Source organism: Cornus florida, unplaced genomic scaffold (genome assembly GCF_030987335.1).
Source record: "Cornus florida cultivar Cherokee Brave unplaced genomic scaffold, ASM3098733v1 CherokeeBrave_3.0.0_Hap2_Chr06, whole genome shotgun sequence".
In the NCBI taxonomy this organism is placed as follows: domain Eukaryota; kingdom Viridiplantae; phylum Streptophyta; class Magnoliopsida; order Cornales; family Cornaceae; genus Cornus; species Cornus florida.
Genome location: NW_026775576.1, coordinates 35,353,529 through 35,374,747, shown reverse-complemented (window position 1 = coordinate 35,374,747; position 21,219 = coordinate 35,353,529). Strand labels below are relative to the sequence as shown.

General features: G+C 35.5%; 1 protein-coding gene across 4 annotated transcripts; it reads right to left on the bottom strand.

The window, feature by feature from the left end:
* Positions 1-673: 673 nt before the first annotated feature.
* On the bottom strand, positions 674-20,910 carry LOC132311319 (uncharacterized). Of its 4 annotated transcripts, XM_059809196.1 has the most exons (8): positions 20,722-20,910; positions 17,817-17,905; positions 16,546-16,998; positions 16,265-16,469; positions 16,046-16,135; positions 15,828-15,932; positions 1,303-1,665; positions 674-1,058 (listed from the first exon to the last, which is right to left on the bottom strand). In XM_059809196.1, the coding sequence occupies exons 4-7, from the start codon at positions 16,322-16,324 to the stop codon at positions 1,441-1,443; spliced, it is 480 nt and encodes a 159-aa protein (XP_059665179.1). In that variant the 5' UTR covers positions 16,325-16,469; positions 16,546-16,998; positions 17,817-17,905; positions 20,722-20,910; the 3' UTR covers positions 674-1,058; positions 1,303-1,440. The 4 variants fall into 4 exon arrangements, 3 of the variants coding, with proteins under 3 accessions (XP_059665179.1, XP_059665180.1, XP_059665181.1); XM_059809197.1 differs by lacking the exons at positions 674-1,058; positions 1,303-1,665 and adding an exon at positions 5,129-5,417; XM_059809198.1 differs by lacking the exons at positions 674-1,058; positions 1,303-1,665 and adding an exon at positions 5,129-5,347.
* Between the last annotated feature and the right edge of the window lie 309 nt (positions 20,911-21,219).

Here is a 21,219-nt window from a genome sequence, read left to right as displayed (position 1 = left end):
CTATCCTAGGCCAACAAGTGGGTGAATCTCCACCCTCCATGTGTCATCATCTTAAGTCTCTAAGTGGTTCCCCCATAATGCCAACAAGTCACTACAACAGATCTGGCTTTTACCAGTGCTAAAAAGCGTTGGTAAAAGTCTTAAAAAGCGCAGCACTTTTGAAAAAACGCTGGTAAAGCCTGTGTCGGTAGGGCTTTACCAGCGCTTTTTCAAAAGCGCTGGTAAACACCTTATGCCAGCGCTTCTTCAAAAGCACTGGTAAATACCTTGTACTAGCGCTTTTGAAGAAGCGCTGGCATAGGGTGTTTACCAGCGTATTCTAAAAAAGCGCTGGTACAGGGGTCATTTTAATTTTTTTTTTTAATTATTTTTTTTCCCCTTATGCCGGCGCTTCTTCAAAAAGCGCTGGTACTATGGTCATTTTCATTTTTTTTTTAATTATTTTTTTTTCCTATGCCAACGCTTTTTGAAGAAGCGCTGGTACTGGGGTCATTTTAATTTTTTTTTTATTATTTTTCTTTTCCCTGTGCCAGCGCTTTTTCAAAAAGTGCTGGTACAGGGGTCATTTTAATTTTTGTTTTATTATTTTATTTCCCCTATGCCAACACTTTTTGAACAAACGCTGGTAAAGCGGTCATTTTTTTTTTTTTTTTTTTTTTTAACAGCTACTAAATGTCATCTATAACACAAATCAATATAAAAATATCATCAAATTGTTTTTACATAATACAACCACAAGTTAACCTGCTGCCAATATGAAAAATACCATCGAAATTGGCTACTAATTGATAAAGTTGGTAAATGTCAACCAAAAAGCCAAAATGTATACTAATACAACCACAAGTTAACCTGCCATTATGAAAATACCATCCAAATTGTCTAGATAAAGCTACTAAATGTCACACAAAAAGAATTAAGAATTTTTGACAAATGTAATACAAGTTTTTCAAAAAGGACCCATCCAAGGAGAAGGAAATTCAGAAAGCACAGCCACGACCCCATCTTCAACTTTAGCTTCAACTTCAACAAGTCTTCTTGCCCATTTGATTTGAATTACCCTACATTTTTTATAAATTCATTAATCGCACATCATAATAAATGAAAATTTAACATATATATAAGAGAAATTAAAAGTTTATAACCTTAATTGAATTGGCATCACGACTAGAAAATGAATTTGGGGACACTCTAGGAGAAGCATTTAAAGAATCAGAACCCTTCAAAATAACAAAACAAAATATATGAAATCTTGGCATAAGTAAACATATATTTAGTAAAGAGTAAAATTAATAATAAATATACCTTTCCACTACAATTTTGTTGTTGCATCTGCATTAGCATAGCCACCTGTTGTTGTAAATTTTCTAACTTGTCGTCGTAGTTGGCTCGTAAATTTTTCAACTTATTGTCATAGTCGGCTTGCATTTTTGAAATCGTCTCCTACAACTCTACATGTGCAGCACGTGCCTCCTCCTGAGATTTTTTGACATTATTAATCAGTTCAACTTTACTAAGAGAGGGCCCCCAAACATCACTTGGTGTAGGCTCGAAGCCAACCATCCGCACATGAGCAGTTCTCTCTTCTCCCCTCACAATGGAGAACAAATCATTAGAACTGCCAATACGCGAGTCAGAATAACTTTTTTGAAGTTCTCTTATGTTTTCCTGCCAAAAAAAAAAAAAAAGTTTGAACTACCATGACATACTGCTATGAAACATCCAGACAAATCTAATGAAATGATAGAACAGGAATGTAGAAACAGCTGAACAGAAAAGTAATTAGATAACAAATTGGTAATGACGAAAGCAAAGTGTTCTGAAACAACAGTGCATCACACAATGTGAAAATATAGTTGTGACATCCCTTTGAACTTTCATACAATCTCTAAAGCTTCAAAATATGCTGAGATAGGATCCGTGTAACAACCCCTAAGAGACTTGTTTTTTTGTTTTTTTCCTTTTTTTTTGGGTGGGGGTTGGAGTTTTATTAGGTGACATTTTTAATCCTCAATTACTTGAATATTCATCTTTTCCGGTGAAAATCAGTTGATAAAATGGCTTCCTTTAAAAGAAGGTTGTGTTAGGAAATTGGGATACCATATTTATAAAGCTGCAGCAATATTAGAGTAGTGTACTGTATTTTTAGCTTTTCCATTACATGTAAATTTAGCTTTTAAAAAGTTTTTATTATCCACATTCTACCTAACTTTTGTTAATTACTCAATCTTGGACTTGTTTTAAAGGCTGCTTTCAATTAGATTGAGTACAGACATAGCATTTGTCATAATTTGAACAAAATTGCTTCTTAAACTCAAATCCACACTTGAGTAATTTGAACTCTACCATTAAGGCTCCTCTAATATCACCAAATCTGTTTTTTTATTTTTTATTTCCTTTTCTCCTTATAAATTATATAATTACAAATGTTCTTATCTATGTTTAAACAAATCACAGATCTTGTTTCTATATCCTATTAAGAAAAAGAAAAATGAGGCATTCAGTTTTGGATTATGCAGAAAACAAAGATACAATGCAGTGATGTTTCTAAAGAATTGTCAAGTTGGGTAACTGCTGACAAATTGTTCAGTGATCCGAAAAATGACTGTATTTCTTAGTCAGTTGTCTCAACAAAATTTTCAATGTAAAGCCAAAACTAATCCACTATATGCTCAAATTTTTTGACTAGAAATAGGTATTTTATTGAGAGACTACATAAGCGTCAATTATTTGAGCATGTAGTAGAATAATCTGAACATTCAGTTCTAGCTAAAGTCTTAACTCTACCGCTTTATTTTATTTTCTATATTTTAAAAATTCAGCTGCTAATTTTTCAGTTATGTTGCTCTATTGTTGCAATGATATTGTTCTGGTTGTACCATTTATAGCATATCATGGTATGCTCTATAAGTTTGAACACAGGTTGGGAAGTATTTTTTAAAACCTTAGATTCTAAATAAAGCACAAAAGAGCTAAAATCCCACGAAGATATGAACATGTAATGCTTAAATATACATGTATATGTATAATATATATATATATATATACATACCTAAGCTTTCATGACAAAAACAAAAGTATTTAAATGAAGTAAATAGAGAAAAGATGAATGTAGCTTCACAAACATCAACCCTTGCCCTTGGAGAGAGGGAGTCAGAGGAAAAGCAACTGCTAACTTGTATGCATGGGTTTTGTTTTAAATTTTTTTTCTAAATCAACTAATCAGGCTCTGTAATTCTTCTTTTGCAAACTAAATCATATTTGGTGAAATTTTTTATGATCTTTTTTATATAATTTTTTTTTTTTTTTTTTACAATATAAAGTAACAAAATTTTCATTGCATTTTGAGATAATCACCGCAATCTACTTTTCATTTCAGCAAAAAAAAAAATAATAATAATTTCCGTAACTTCTATTCCTGTTTTATTATTATTATTATTTTTTTTTTTTTTTTTTTTTTGTTGTCCATTATATATGTCTACAAGAAAATTTGAATCTGGGCATGAATAAAAAAAAAAAAAAAAAAATCTGAATTGGATTAGAAATCTACAGAGATTGAATCTGAAACAATTTTTATCAACATGCCAAGCTTTTTGAAGATGGAAATCTTTTCAGAACTGGGAAAAAAAAAAATCACAAGAACTTTGACAAGCAAAAATAGTTAATTGGTCAAAAGTAGAGATAGTCCTTAATCAATCAATTGTCTAAAGAAACATTGTTAATTAACTAAAATTGAATTAAACAAAAGTTAATTTTGATTGATATATTTTGATTTAGCCCACCCCATTGAGAAATCCTAAATCCGCCCTTAGCTCTAGCTTTTACATGCTTCCATTTGTAAGTCTCTCTCTTGTTGATTACTCATTGCAGATTTGAGTTTCAAAGGAAGATGAACAGGGTGGAAATGGGTTTGGGGGAAAATCGGTGGGCACTTGGTGGAGGCAGTTCATCGACTTCACTCCAAAAAGAGTGTCATTATAATGTTTTGTTAATGTTTCTTCCTTATCCTACATCGGCATTTGGTCCATTTGGACCACCATAGGGCACTTTATAGATCATGAACAAGTGTTTAATGGCCTTTACATAGCTTGTATATAATATTTGAAGTTGTCTACATTCAAAAGACCATTGCCACAATATATGTGACGTCCCAAGTTTTGTAAACCCGGTGTGTCAGTGATGACCAAAAGATGACCCAATAATGGATCCGAAATGTGGAAACGAAAAGAGAAATGGTGGTCTCTAGAAATACAATGCATCTCTAAGACACCAATGTGACCCTCAATGAGGTCACGGAACCCAAAGGAAACAAATGCAGAAGTGTCGTTTCAAAAACGGATAAAAAGAACCTAGAGGCAAAATGGTCATTTTGTAGAAAGTGGATTCAGGTGCTAACAAGCACACCGCTAGAAAGACAATGACAAATTAGTTAAGTTCAAAAAAAATTACTCAATTTGGAGTCCGAACAGGGGAGAAAGGTCAAAAATAAAAATGATGTCGTGACGGCCCGACGAAGACAACCCACCACTACTACAACTGAGAGTAAAAACGGGCATCTAAACAGACTTTTTTGGAAAAACTCAAAGAATAAACCCCCCCTAAAATCAAGTTTCCCACCCCGACCGCGGACAGAAACAAAAAAAATACATTGTAAAATGCCCAAAATGCCCCCAAGAAAATCAGGTCAAGAGGAAAAAAACTAATCCGAACTACTGCCCAAGTTTTGGAAATAGGGCTTCGAGAGGTTTTTAAATTGTCTAAATTGAAAATGCAATCTTAAAATACACCCACAAGACTTCCAAAAGTTTCAGATCGGTCGTGACGATTTTCACAAAAAAAAGTCGATGAATATTGCCAACTACATTTGTACTAAAAATTTGCAAAACCTAGCAACAAGAATTTTTCGGAAAAATATTAATTTTTGAGGGCCATAATGTTTTCTGGAAAAACACAAAAAAGAAACCCCCTTCAAAATTGAATTTTCTATGTGAATCGTGAAGAAAAACGAAAAAACGCATTGTGAAATACCCGAAATGCCACTGGAACAGAATAGAGTAAAACTCCCTAAAAATGCTACTTAGAGTTTTTGTTTCATCAAGGAATGTATTGTTTGCCAAAGTGGGCATGCAAGTGTATGTAATATGATAAAATAGATAGACTACAATGGCCTATGGCCTCATTACAATACATTTACAACATTTGACATGTCAAACCTCCAAATTAGAAAAATTACATTTCATAGACAAATCATGAACATGCTAACACTTGCATGTGAACAAGTATGCTTCTAAAAAAGCTCAACTCAGCAAATCACCCAAGCAATTGCAATCTCCAATCCTGTATCCTGAACCTGAAATATGCCCCAGTATCGTAGGGGAGAGTAACATAAAGCTACTCATAAGAAATGAGCATGCATCGACCTACATTTTACAAGTGTACATGATTTAATCATTGTGATTCATTCCACCTAACGTCTATGTCAAAGGTGAGACTCAAGGAACATCCTAGCTACCTAAGATCATTTTTAGCATAAAACACATCCTTTATGCAATTTCAACAACACAAGAGCATGCTATACATAGCAACAAGATATAACATGCTTACACAAAGCAACTAGTTAGAAAAATACTTACACAAAGCAACCAGATAGAAACATACTTACACAAAACAACTAGATAGAGATTCTCAAAGTTATCAACTTGAAATCTAAATGCTAAGTCAACTAAATATAACAATTTAGTATAGATGTACTTAACAACATCAAATCGCCAATAGCCAAAACCACAGTCACAATATAAACATGATTGATAACTTGGAATTGAATACGAAAACAAATAGTGGAAGACTTGGACATCAGTCGGATGAGACCGATACAGGGCTAATTTGGAGCTACAAACCCCCAGGTAGCCTACCCAACGCGCGAACCTTTCTGGGCTAATTTGGAGCTACTAACCCCCAGGCAGCCTACTCAACGCGCGAACTTTTGACTTAGAGGACTCTTGCCCCCGTATTAAAGCCAAACCCTAACCATCATGCAATGTCCCAAGTGGTTCCAAAATAAATAGATAAATTTCCAACTTATATACGTATTGAATAGTACACGAAACTACCTTCATGCACAAGTAGGCTGAAACCACACAACACATGCTCTAAATCCACAACTACTATAGGATGACAATGTCGAATCTTCAGAGCGCGATTCGTTACGCGCCATAATAACATCACATGTCGAATCTTCAGAGCGCGATTCGTTACGCGCTATAACAATATAATCCAATATTGAAACATAACTCATAAATCCATTATAAGTCAAAAGTCATGCTTTAAACATAGTATCAATATCAAACAAATGAGTTAATCAATAATACAATAGAAACAAAATTTAATCAATAAACTAATTAAATTCCCTAGATTTAAAATCTCAATAAAACGGCCTCCAATTAATACATGATAAACAATATAACATGGTCATTACATACATCACATCAAAACTCGATTAGGCTATAAGACCAATAAAGTGAAATTTAATTAAATCATGATAATCAAATCTCTAATTTCTAAAACAATATCAAATGGTTCCAAATTAACATATGTTAGAACATAAGTCATAGTTATCATAAATACCAAGTTAAACACTTAATTAGGCCAATGAAACCCTTAATTAGATTTTAATTAATCATTTTAATTAAAATCTCTAGATTTTCATACTTGTCCAAATGCTCTCAAATTAAAGTATGTTAAACAACATGCCAAGACATAATTTAAAAGCAAATCACAAGTCAATTTTATGCTAAGTACGGCCATGGGATTGAATCTTTCACAAAAGATAAATCTTAAATAAAATATGCAATTCTTATTCAATTAATCCCAATTTAATATATGTTAACAAACATATTAAAACATGATTTTCTAGCATGCCACAATTCCATTCTAAGTTATACACATCCTTGTGAATTAAATTTCATGCAAATAAATAATTAATACTAATTTTCTAGAATCGATATAAGGCATGCAATTAAATTGTATAATCATGCTAAACACTCAATACAACACACACAAAAGCCTAGAACATCCCCTACCTCAATTTGAGATGAAAATCTCAAAAGCCACCGAATGGAAACCGCTCCGAATCCGACGAAACTTCTAGGTTTTGTCGGGGACTACACCGTGCACATAACCCCCAAGGAAACCCCATCAAAATCACAACTTGACTTCAAACCCAAACTCAAAGAATGATCATAAATGAGTCTAATAAGGGTGAAAGAAGCGCGTAATCAACACGAACACTAAACGCAAAGGCCCTTCTATGTTCTGACGAAGGAATGAAGCTCAAAAGAGAAGAGAGAAGGTGGCAGCCTCCCTTGGGCTGCCATGGAAGCTTCAGGTCGTGAAAGAGAGTGGAGAAGATGAAAAAATAAAATATTTCACCCCACTTTTATATAAATCTCAAAAAGTGCCCCGAACATGCCCCGCCGGGTCTAAAAAAGTGAAATTTGAGCAGACGCGCACAAATGACAAAACTCTGTGAACGAAAAAGATTCAAAATGAGAAAATATAAACAACGGAAGAAACGGTGTCAAAAATCGAGCCCCGAGCAGAAAGTTATACCCCAAACAAGTTTGGCACTAACCGGAGCCAGAAATCCTGAAACTGGAAAATAATGACCAGAAGGAATTTCTAGGAGTACACGACTCGACGAAAAGTGAAAATGAATCCCGTACGAGGATCCAGGCTCAAAATAAGGCATTTAGCAATAACTTTCATTAATTGCACAATGGCCCCTCCAAAAAGTGAAAACTGCACTAATGGCTCAGAATGAAAATATCTTCCAAAAATATTTTCTTAAAAATCCTTGAAATAAAATATCCTCAAAAGATATTTACGAAAAACACCCCAAGAAAAGAAAATAATTTCAAAGAACTTTGCATCCATGCCCCTATGGACACCGGGAGCAAGCAGAGTACTTTCTTGCAAAAGTAAAGATACGTATTTCGTGAAAACCACTCAAGATGGAGATACATGAAGTTAAAAACCAACTTCGAACTCAAGAAGTGTGATTATGCCAACAAAGTGTCAAACGGGGAAAAAACAAAATAGGGAAAAGGACGAAAAGTGAATAGTGTCGAAAAAACGAAAAATGTGGAAACGACTCGGTCCTCAAAGGAAGTTGTCAATCCACAGAAAAGAATCTCAGAAATCACTCCAGAGCACTCAAGACGGCACTAAGCGAAGAGGAACTAACCTCAGAAAGGAAAGACAACAGAAAAAAATATATATATATCTGTGAAAATCCAAGTCATTACAACCTTCCCACCTTAAAGGGATTTCGTCCCCGAAATCCAGCCCCAACCAAAACAAAAAGGCGAAACTAGGAAAACTACGGAATACATCTCCGAGTATCCCACACAACGCGATACAAAAACAATCCCAAAGCTGAAAAACAACGTACTAACCAGTGTCATTCGCACCCACGTGCTAATGACAGGACAACCTCTCAAAACAAAAGTGACTAAATGGCCACCCAACAAGTCGGAACTCACACACAGAACCCAAGGTGAGACAAAGGAACGGAAGACAACAACCGTAAACATCCCTCTAGATGAACCATCATACCAATCCAAAAACGACCACCAAAAGATCTCCAAGATAACCACGTATCATATCAGAGTACCGAACAAGACGATGCGGCAGTACGAATAACAAACAGAACCCGCCCACGACGTACTCAAATGTGTGGTAGCAATGACAGTGCCTAATGCCCGCCCACACTTACTTGTCAGTAAGGTAGCATCGACGACAACTAGTACCCGCCCACAACACACAACTTTGTACGATAGCCTGGCAGTATAAGGCACTAATTCATAACCTGCCCCCCACTAGGTCTACCTAAGAAACTTCTCAATACAAATGACATCAATGTCAAAAATGATTATTACCAAAAGCATTACGGGGACCAACATTTTGTACCAGAGTTGAGATATGGTCCAAAGATGTCCGGCCGGACCATCCTGGCCAATCCCAAAGCTTTGACAACAATGCTATAGGTACCGCTATACTTAAGGCCTTAAATCCTAGATACAACAAAACCAACATCTCCAATGTCTCAAAATACCTCTACTAACAACATTAATCAGGAATCCAAAACCTAACAGATAAATTAACCCCACCATGAATCAAAACAAACCTCAATACAAGACATTTCATCGAAAGTCTCACATATCTCCCTGAAACAGATGAACTACAAAACTACAACTAAATTAACCATCAGATCCACATCCTTATCATGGATAACTAAGTTCTCGAAAAACAAGTCCACCACGTGGCATACACATCAAAATTCTGACAACCGTGGTCATAAAAACAGAGTCTCTCAAAACCGTGCTTGGCAATACCAGGCTAAATTAAAATTCCTCAATTTCATTCCATACCCGATCACTGGAATTACAATTCCTCAAAACGATGCCTAACCATAACTAGGACGAGAAAACTTCATAAACAAGCCAAATCCAGCTGCGATCCTTCAAAACCTCTCCTAAGGGTCAACCACATCCAGGTCTCCAAAATCGAAAGTCTCTAAAAGACATTCTCAAAAGAGCATCGAGCTCACCTCACAAATAAAAAAAAAATCCTCAATAATATGGACACAAGTCCTCGTAAAATGATCTCACACAAATCAACCCACCCTGAGCACCATAACTCCGTCAATAAACACGGTAAAAACTCCCTAAGGGAAGACACGAAAGAAAGAAAACCACCAGTCCTAAGAAGGACAACACCACGACTCCACTTCTGAAACAAAAGACAACAAGGTTAAAGACTTCACCCCCTACTTGGAAGTAAATCGACCAAAATCCACCAAACCCTCACCAAAGAGGACCAACCAACCCTAAAACTGTGCACGAGGCGACGAAGAGAAGAGACAACCAAGAAAAATAGGAGGAACCCTATCCCCCCACGAGTGTAAACACAACGAACACGAAAATGGAACGTTCTTCCCACCTTAGGGAAGCGAACAGCTCAAAACAAAACAAATGTGAAAACTCCTCTACAAGGAATCTCACATTGGAACCATTATAAAACCCACATACACACTAAGTGCGACCGGAGGAAACAAAAGGGAAAACTAAACATGAAAGTCATGCATATGACAAGGAATGCAACTACCAAGTAAGCAAATCTACTCACATAGATAAAATCAAAGGGACATGCAGCATGTCTCCACGTAACGCAAAAGCATATTATTAAAGCATAGTAACAACATATCATCTCTAAACATGTAAATAAAGTATGCTAATGTCATACAACAAGAAAACAAATGTGGATAGACCTCCACCTACTCATGCATCGCAATAACATAAATCATACTACTAACATGGTAGTAAACGAAACTGTAGAAGATAAGATGATGCAACAATGAACCCTATGGACATCGTGTCCTAAAATGTCTAGGTAAAAGGAAAACAAGTCCTGGCTATAATCTGACTCCAAACAGACGTGAGACCTTACCACAATGGTAAAACTCTAACAATCTAACTCCGAATCTAAAGGTGACACTAACAGTGCAGTGCTCTCACTACCCGAAACATCAATCAATCGACTTGATCCCAAAAGCGTCATCACGCAAGAACTCCTCAAGGAAAATGGCAACTACAGCCATACCAATAACAACTAAATCAATCACCACGACTGATCCCCAAAACAACCATCATCATCACTGATTAAAGGACAACGCCTATCAAAACAAAATCAACACTGATTCCATCCAAACTGCGCTTGCAGCTAGCCAGCACGGTAGCATGACAGTGCCATGCACCCGCCCACAAACGTATCCGCCCACGAAAATTGCAATCTTAGAGGAATCTTCCTAAACAACCAAGGATCCTAAGAGGTCCACAACTTCATCATGGCCCAAAACCAACAAATCCAGCACTACGGTTACGCATAATGGCTCACCCCACGAGAGCCTAAACAAAAGGTGACCATCCACCTATCCAAAGCCAACGCTAGGTCAACGACGACCTAAACTACCATGAAACCAAACTGACAATTGCTAACAACATCTAAGAAGAGTGCCTAAACAAAACCAAAACACACCAAATATTGCACTAAGTGCAAACTCACCAAGCAACCCAACCTCGAGTCAAACATCCGTGACTAATCCCAAATCCTATCAAATACGCAAAACAATATGCATACACAAATCTAACCTAGCATACATCATATGTCATACTTCTTATACTAGAATAAAATCATACTTTAACCAAACGATATACTATATATATCACCTAGGCACATAAATATGTTATCAAACCAAAACATGTTATCATAAAGTATATAAACAAATAGAGCATGGCAACACAAGCATGATATGCACCCAAAACCCGTCGTCCAAGGTATTCAAGCCTAGGAGCTCTGATACCACTTGTGACGGCCCAAGTTTTGTAAACCCGGTGCATCAGCGATGACCAAAAGATGACCCGATAATGGATCCGAAATGCAGAAGCGAAAGGTGAAACGGTCTTTAGAGATACAATGCATCTCTAAGACACCAATGTGACCCTTAATGAGGTCACGGAACCCAAAGGAAACAAATGCAGAAGTGTCATTTCAAAAACGGACAAAAAGAACCTAGGAGTAAAATGGTCATTTTGCAAAAAGTGGATTCAGGTGCTATCGAGCACACCGCTGGAAAGACAATGATAAATTAGTCAAGTTCAAAAAAAAAGTTTACTCAATTTAGAATCCGGACGAGGGAGAAAGGTCAAAAACAAAAATGATATCGTGGCGGCCCGACGAGGACAACCCACCACTGCTGCAACTGAGAGTAAAAACGGGCATCTAAACGGACTTTATTGGAAAAACTCAAAGAAGAAACCTCCCCTAATATCAAGTTTCCTACCCCGATCACGGACGGAAACAAAAAAAAATGCATTGTAAAATGCTCAGAATGCCCCAAGAAAATCAAGTCAAGAGGAAAAAAACTAATCCAAGCTATTGCCCAAGTTTTGAAAATAGGGTTTCGGGAGGTTTTTAAATTGCCTAAATTGAAAATGCAATCTTAAAATGCACCCACAAGACCTCCAGAAGTTTCGAATCGGTCGTGGCGATTTTCAAAAAAAAAAGTCGATGAATAGTTACTACATTTGTACTAAAAATTTGCAAAATCTGACAGTAAGAATTTTTCGGAAAAATATTAATTTTTGAGGGCCAAGTTGATGTTTTCTGAAAAAACACAAATAAGAAACCCCACTCAAAATTGAGTTTTTTACGTGACTCACGAGGAAAAATAAAAAATAAAAAAAAAATGCATTGTGAAATAACCGAAATACCCCTGGAACAGAATAGGGTAAAACTCCCTAAAAATGCTACTTAGAGTTTTTGTTTCATCAAGGAAGGTATTGTTTGCCAAAGTAAGCATGCAAGTGTATGTAATATGATAAAATAGATGCACTACAATGACCTATGGCCTCATTACAATACATTTACAACATTTGACATGTCAAACCTCCAAGTTAGAAAAATTACATTTCATAGACAAATCATGAACATGCTAACACTTGCATGTGAACAAGAATGCTTCTGAAGAAGCTCAACTCAGCAAATCACCCATGTAATTGCAATCTCCAATCTTGTATCCTGTACCTGAAATATACCCCAGTATCGTAGGGGAGAGTAACATAAAGCTACTCGCAGGAAATAAGCATACATTGACCTACATTTTACAAGTGTACATGATTTAATCATTGTGGTTCATTCCACCTAACGTCTATGTCAAAGGTGAGACTCGGGGAGCATCCTAATTACCTAAGATCATTTTTAGCATAAAACACGTCCTTTATGCAATTTCAACAACACAAGAGCATGCTACACATAGCAACAAGATATAATAAGCTTACACAAAGTAACTAGTTAGAAACATGCTTACACAAAGCAACCAGATAGAAATATGCATACACAATGCAACTAGATATAGATTCTCAAAGTTATCAACTTGAAATCTAAATGCTAAATCAACTAAATATAGCAATTTAGTATGGATGTACTTAACAACATGAAATCGCCAATAGCCAAAACCACAGTCACAATATAAACATGATTGATAATTTGGAATTGAATGCGAAAAAAATAGTGGAAGACTTGGACATCAGTCGGATGAGACCGATACAGGGTTAATTTGGAACTACTAACCCCTAGGTAGCCTACCCAACGCGCGAACTTTTCTGGGCTAATTTGGAGCTACTAACCCCCAAGCAGCCTACCCAATGCGCGAACTTTTGACTTAGAGGACTGTTGTCCCCGTACTAGAGCCAAACCCTAGCCATCATGCAATGTCCCAAGTGGTTCCAAAATAAATAGATAAGTTTACAACTTATATACGTATTGAATAGTACACGAAACTACCTTCATGCACAAGTAGGCTGAAATCACACAACACATGCTCTAAATCAACAACAACTATAACATGACAATGTCGAATCTTCAGAGCGCGATTCGTTACACGTTATAATAACATCACATGTCGAATCTTCAGAGTGCGATTCGTTACGCACTATAATAATATAATCCAATATTGAAACATAACTCATAAATCCATTATAAGTCAAAAGTCATGCTTTAAACATACTATCAATATCAAATACATGAGCTAATCAATAATACAATAGAAACGAAATTTAATCAATAAACTAATTAAATTCCCTAAGTTTTAAATCTCAATCAAATGGCCTCCAATTAATACATGATAAACAATATAGCATGGTCATTACATACATCACATCAAAACTTAATTAGGCCATAAGAACAATAGAGTAGAATTTAATTAAATCATAATAATCAAATCCCTAACTTCTAAAACAATATCAAATGGTTCCAAATTAACATATGCTAGAACATAAGTCATAATTATCACAAATATCAAGTTAAACACTTAATTAGGTCAATAGAACTCTTAATTAGATTTTAATTAATCATTTTAATTAAAATCTCTAAATTTTCATACTTATCCAAATGCTCTCAAATTAAAGTACGTTAAACAACATGCCAAGAAATAATTTAAAAGCATATCACAAGTCAATTTTATGCTAGGTACGGCCATGGGATTTAACCTTTCACAGAAGATAAATCTTAAATAAAATATGCAATTCTTATTCAATTAATCCCAATTTAATATATGTTAACAAACATATTAAAACATGATTTTCTAACATGCCACAATTCCATTCTAAGTTAAACACATCCTTGTGAATTAAATTTCATACAAAGAAATAATTAATACTAATTTTTTAGAATCGATACAAGGCATGCAATTAAGTTGTATAATCATACTAAACACTCAATACAACACACACAAAAGCCTAGAACATCCCCTACCTCAATTTGAGATGAAAATCTCAAAAGCCACCAAACGGAAACCGCTCCGAATCTGACGAAACTTCTAGGTTTTGTCGGGGACTACACCGTGCACATAACCCCCAAGGAAGCCCCATCAAAATCACAACTTGACTTCAAACCCAAACTCAAAGAATGGTCAGAAATGGGTTCTAATAAGGGTGAAAGAAGCGCGTAGTCAACACGAACACTAAACGCAAAGGCCCTTCTATGTTCTGTCGAAAGAATGATGCTCAAAAGAGGAGAGAGAAGGTGGCAGCCTCCCTTGGGCTGCCATGGAAGCTTCAGGTCGTGCAAGAGAGTGGGGAAGATGAAAAAATAAAATATTTCACCCCCCTTTTATAGAAATCTCAAAAAGTGCCCCGAACGGGCCCCGCCGAGTCTGAAAAAGTGAGCAGACGCGCTCAAATGACAAAACTCTATGAACTAAAAAGATTCAAAATGAGAAAATATGAATTACGGAAGAAACAGCGTCAAAAACTGAATCCCGAGTAGAAAGTTATGCCCCAAGCAAGTTTGGCGCTAACCGGGGCCAAAAACCCTGAAACTGAAAAACAATGACCAAAAGGAATTTCTAGGAGTACACGACACGATGGAAAGTGAAAATGAATCCTGTATGAGGATCCAGACTCAAAACAAGGCATTTAGCAATAACTTTCATTAATTGCACAATGGCCCCTCCAAAAAGTGAAAATTGCACTAATGGCCCAGAATGAAAATATCTTCCAAAAATATTTTCTTAAAAACCCCTGAAATAAAATATCTTGAAAAGATATTTACAAAAAACACCCCAAGAAAAGAAAATAATTTCAAAGAACTTTACATCCATGCCCTATGGACACCAGGAGCAACCAGAGTACTTTCTTGCAAAAGTAAAGATATGTATTTTGTGGAAACCACTCAAGATGGAGAAACATGAATTCAAAAACCAACTTCGAACACAGGAAGTGTGGTTATGCCAACAAAGTGTCAAACAGGGAAAAGACATAATAGGGAAAAGGACGAAATAGAGAAAATAACGAAAAGTGAATAGTGTCGAAAAAACGAAAAATGTGGAAATGACTCGGTCCTCAAAGAAAGTTGTCAATCCACATAAAAGAGTCTCGGCAAATCACTTTAGAGCACTCGAGACGACACTAAGCGAAGAGGAACTGAACTCAGAAAGGAAAGACAACAGAAAAAAAAAAAAAAAAAATATCCGTGAAAATCCGGATCATTACAATATATGAGCAAGAAATTAACATAAACAACAAATAGCAAATACTTCTCCTCCACAACACAAATCAATCAACTAGAAGCCTCCACATACAATGATCCCATACTCCCATGCTTTTCAACAAATACAAGAAAGTAAATTGACTCCACACAGGCCAATGATTTAAAAATTGGTCACTTCAAGGCACGTGACCCCCTTTTTGCAAAATAGAAGCGTGAAAACTTACAATCAACTCCGAAGCAGCAGCATCAGTAGCTTTGCCATCCTTATTTACATGTGTAGGGATGAATAAATCTGCACGAGAAAGCTGAATACCTTCGTCTTCCTCAATCTATAAAAGAAACATAGACATTGTGATATATATTATTTACCACTAACATTTATAATCATTCAACGCCATAAGAATTGAAATAATTTATATTTTCCATAAAAACTTCAACTAGCCTCGGCAGAAACATGTGCAAAGCTTTTTGTCCCTGTAGTATGCATCATTGTCTGATTCCCACGACGTTCTTTATTTTTTTTGCTGACCACCTACAAAAGTGAGAAAAAGTAAACGTTCTTTGAATAAAAAACATTCCACCTAAAATAATGACTGAAAGCAGGTAAACTATAAATTCAACTCATTGACTTCAAAAAACATTATGATAGATGGAGGATTACCTTCGTCATAGGCGTACCCCAATGCGTAACCAAAAATTCCCAATGCTCCTTTTCAAACATCAGGTGGTAGGTTTACCAATCTTTCTTCTTCTGTATCCCTAACCAAGTAGTATTCATTTTTTAATTCACACTTGTACCCCCTCCATTTTTTTCCGATAGAGGATAATGTCCATTGTTTTGACATGATTCCCACATCATATTTTCCCTGAAAATGTGATAATTGCTGCATGTTAGTCCACTTTTTCCATAAAAATTATTTTAATGTTATTGAAGGGTTTTACCTTTACAATATTCCACATATCCTCCTTCAGCCATTTAGGCATCTCCCACCAAGTTTTGTAGTACAAAGAACTAATTTACCCTTCCGGGCAAGTGTTCCCAAATAATTAGTATATGTACCACTTCCAGGACCGATCGGCTGTCCAAACTTATTAACCCTAAACAAAAATTAACAATTGTAGATGTTTAGTACAAAAATAAAGATAGAAATCCTTTTTTCTCCTTCATATTGAATATAGTCTAATTATGAAAACTATATAAGATGATCTATATATATATATTCCTTAAAGGTAATAAGGTTGTCGCGTCTATGACATTCTTGCATCGTGTTAGGCCCCGTCTCTTCTTCGGCGGTGGTTGGGATGATTTTGAAGTTGAAGTTTCGGTATTTTATTCACTCACTTTTTCCACTTCACTAACCGTTCGTTTCATTGTCAGCTTATTATTTATCCTTCCTGAAAAAGCCTCCAAAAAAAGTTAAAATTCAGTTAAGAGAATGCAATCAAATTGTTAAAAAAAGCGGTCCAGGAAAAACCAATAAAAAGAAATTAAAGTATTTTCATATTAAAAAATGATTATCCAGCAAGTGCTGACCACATTTACAAGAAGAACTGAAAGCTACTAAGATTTACAACAGTAAAATGAAAAAAACAAGAGACCATGAGCAAGGAATAAAGGAGGATGGTATACATAAAAGAATTAATCTAAATAGCAGGGCCTAGGGAAGAAATCTATACGATCAGTCTTATTTTTCAGGTCATCATCAAGAGCCAAGTAGTTGCTTTTCTATTTCATTCAAAGACTTGTTGAAGGAAGGTTTGGCCGAGTAATATTTGCCATCACTTGTGATGCATTAAATTAAAACAAATAAATAGAGACAATACTGTTCTTAGTTTCATGCAATTCATGTTGATATATTTAATGGATTTATAAGGCTCTCTTACTCGATAACGAACTCCTAGAATTTACAAATCCAAACACAGTCCAAATTCATGTAAATATTTTATCAGTTTATATTACCACATATGATCTACTACAAGAGTAATATACAATTATGATATTTTATGCTTCTGCTTGCACAACCAACAGGCATTTCAGGAATGACACCATTTATGTCAATTTGGATGACATGTGTAATATGAAGTACGGTACCTTTATGGATTTCGTCAATATATAGGATGGTTTGAGGCTGTTGAGCACTTGTATAGAAAATATGATAAGCAACAAAAATCTATTTATCACAGCTTTTTAAAGTAGCATCATTATTCATCACCTGATCTATAAAGGCCCTCAACCAAATGCTGAGCAGAATAATTTTGATCAAGACAACACCCAGCCTGGCCTTGCTTTTGGTGTCAAAAGCTGAGACAATATATGAACAAAAAAAAAATTCAGTAACAAAAGTACCATGGGTAGGATCGCTGAAAGATGCAGAGAAAACTAATAATAATAGCATAGTCGTCTTAATATAGCATCCAAAAACTTTTCTTCTTTTAATGTTATTATACTTTCAACTTTTAAATGGGTGGTGCATGAGTGTGTATGAAAACAAATAAAGTACAACTCACAGGCCACAAGCAATATCTAATAGCAAACATAACACTAAACAGAGATCGAGACTAAACCTTTTTTTCCTAAGATCGCAGAAAAAAATTTAAAATAAAAAATCATTAAAGCCTGGACGTTTGAAAGATTAGGCACACAACACTACATAATGAACCTGGGTTTCATAGCTTTAAATTATAAGGACTCAACATCAGCAACGAATGAAGACCTCATCAACTTAAATTAAATATCCTTCTTTTTATAAGTACCATTGTATTCCCACAAAAGCAACAAGGACTAACTAGGACCCTCAGCCTCACAAAATGTCTCGGCTTAAATTCAATATCAACAGCACAGTCTGCACAGCATAAATCCAAGTATAGAGTATCAACTTTACCACTTAGCACTCAATTAATTTATTATTTCCGAAATAAAAAATTGTGGTAATTTTAATAGGATAAATCAGGCATCTTGATCGCATTAAAAAAGATGAAGCTTTCCACTCCACTTCTTGAATTACAAGATTGTTTAAACACCTCAAAACTAGAATTCAAGATCATTATTAAATCCACATACAAAAATAAAGAATGTACATGCCAAAATCGTAACCATCACAGAATACAATCAAGTGGCATAAGCAGCACTCTCTCCAGGAAATACCATACAAAAAAAACTTAGGGAACAAAACATTGTCACTGACACCCAAATATATGCATGTTCTTGAACACTTGAAACTGTTATGTAATACAATAGAAGTGTTGCAGACCCACAACTAGATGGTCCTTTAAATGGATATTGTCTGGGTTGAAAATCAATGTAATAAGATGACTCTAAAACATTAGGTCATCAGAACTTGCCAGCAACTATTTTTAAAAACTCCCTCTTTTTTGCTTAGGAACTTGAAAATTTATCATAACCAATCAAATAATCTAGCATCAGCCAATCATCCTACCATTTTATCATGGTCTAACATCATTGCAAAAGAGGAACAAAGAAGAAGAAAGCCAGCAGAATTTTTAAGTGAAAGTGGCATGGAAAACACATGCTATGGAGAATCATATCTCAATTGACTCTTGGAGTAAAGTACTCCGAAAAGTTTGAAGTATATTTTAAAATTTCCCTCTTCCAAAAAATTGCATGTCACAAGCGTGTCAAAACATGTTACTTCAGGCATGGTATTTGCACTTCTTATTCTTAATGGAAACCAAAACACTTGTTTATCCAACATTCACATCTTGTTTTGGTTCTTAAGTACAGTTTCTGCATTTAAAAAAATATAATTAAATTTAAAATTTTTGCTATTTTTTATAAGTAATTATTTTGCTAAAATTAAAAAATAATAATAATAATATGCCAAAAACCTAAAATAATCGTCTTCAGCCTAAACTACCAGTAAAACAAAAACATCAATGAAGTAGATTAAAGTTAAATAACTCACTTTACTAATTGATTCTTGGACACATAATTTACTTAGACATGGAGACATTGTATTACAGAATTTCAAAGTAGCATAGAGCTTATTGGTAAAATTCTCTTAAAACCTAGAAATTTCCAGGAACTCTTAAAACATAAAACAGTTTCAAAATACTGCAAAAGATTATTCTCTTACAATGTGCATTTTTTTATTAAGTTTTCAGACATAATACATCACTATGCAATCAAAACTATAATTCATACTTTTTATTAAAGGAACAATAAACAGAGCATGATAATTGTAATTGTTAGTCTGAGAAGCCTGGAGTTTGGAGTAGCGATAGCTCATGCGAAAAACAACTGCCCATGAGAGAACTACAATTTTCACTCAGCCATCCTTACATGGGCGATAAGATAAAAGACATCAATATGAACTATATAAAACAGGGTTATTCACGTTTTTACTTTGATATTTTAGCTCCAAAAACACAAACACACGCAAAGTCACGGCCCATTTTTGAAGGCCCAAAATTAAAACGTCAATCAAGGGCTTCAGCTGAGAAATGGAGATCGAACAGTGAGAAATCGAGACAGGGTAGAGGAGTCTTGCAGCTGAGATGGAGATCAAGCTGTGAGAGATCGAGATAGAGTAGTGAGAGATCGACAAAGAGCGGGTTAGCAAACATCAATTAAGGGCTTCAGCTGAGAAATGGAGATCGAGCAGTAGAGATTGAGACAGAGTTATGACAAGAACAGTAAAACTATTGAAGTACCCACTGGAAGGTTGGGCCAAAACCTTAAACCTTCCACAAAGTTGCTTTAAATCAAGAAAAAGAAATAGAGAATATTGATGCTTCATTCATATTTTACACACACTAAAACCTTAGTGCTAAAAATGCAAATGCAATTAATCACGTATATGACATGAACTTTTTTTTCTTTCAAATTCAGCGAGAGAAGATCCTTTTGCTTTCATTTACCAAAAAAAAAATGGTACACATAAGATAGAAGATAGACCAAACAGAAAGGGGAAAACCTAACCAATTGATTTTTAGGTGAAGTTTAGACCCATTTGTAAACTAAAATCAGAAAAATTAATTGAAAATAAATAAATCAATAAAGTAATCTGAATCCAAGTACAGACAGAAATCTCTTAACCCAGAAAACGAAAATCAAGAAAATGAAATCACAGACAATAGAAGACAGAGTCACAGGGTTACCTTAACTCACATATAAGCGCAGTGGCGGCAAAGAAACGTAATAAGGGTTGGAACTCCAGAGAGAGATGGTTATGAAATCAAAAGGCCAAATATTTTTCAGAGGGGAGTCTTGCAGGTGGGCGATCGAGATGGAGCAGAGCGATAAGGTAGAGCAGAGAGGAGAGACGGATGAAGTAGCTAGGTGCAACAAGGGTCATTGGGATTGGAAAGAGATTGGGTATAAATGAGTGGGTATGTAATTTTAGGTAACAGTTCGAGCTTTTGGATAAATGAGCAAGCGTCCACCCGTTACAGTTGGTATCAGAGCCAAACTCAGTCCTTGATCTGGTGTCACGCCAAGCGCCCGGCCCGAAAGGCGTCCGGGTGAGTCCACCCGGGTAGGCAGGGCGGCCCAACCGCAACGAGGGCGTTGGGAGTTTGGGTAGGGGAGAATGTAACAAGGGTCATTTTGTCCCAAATCAGAATCGGATGGGAAAGAGATTGGGTATAAATGGGTGG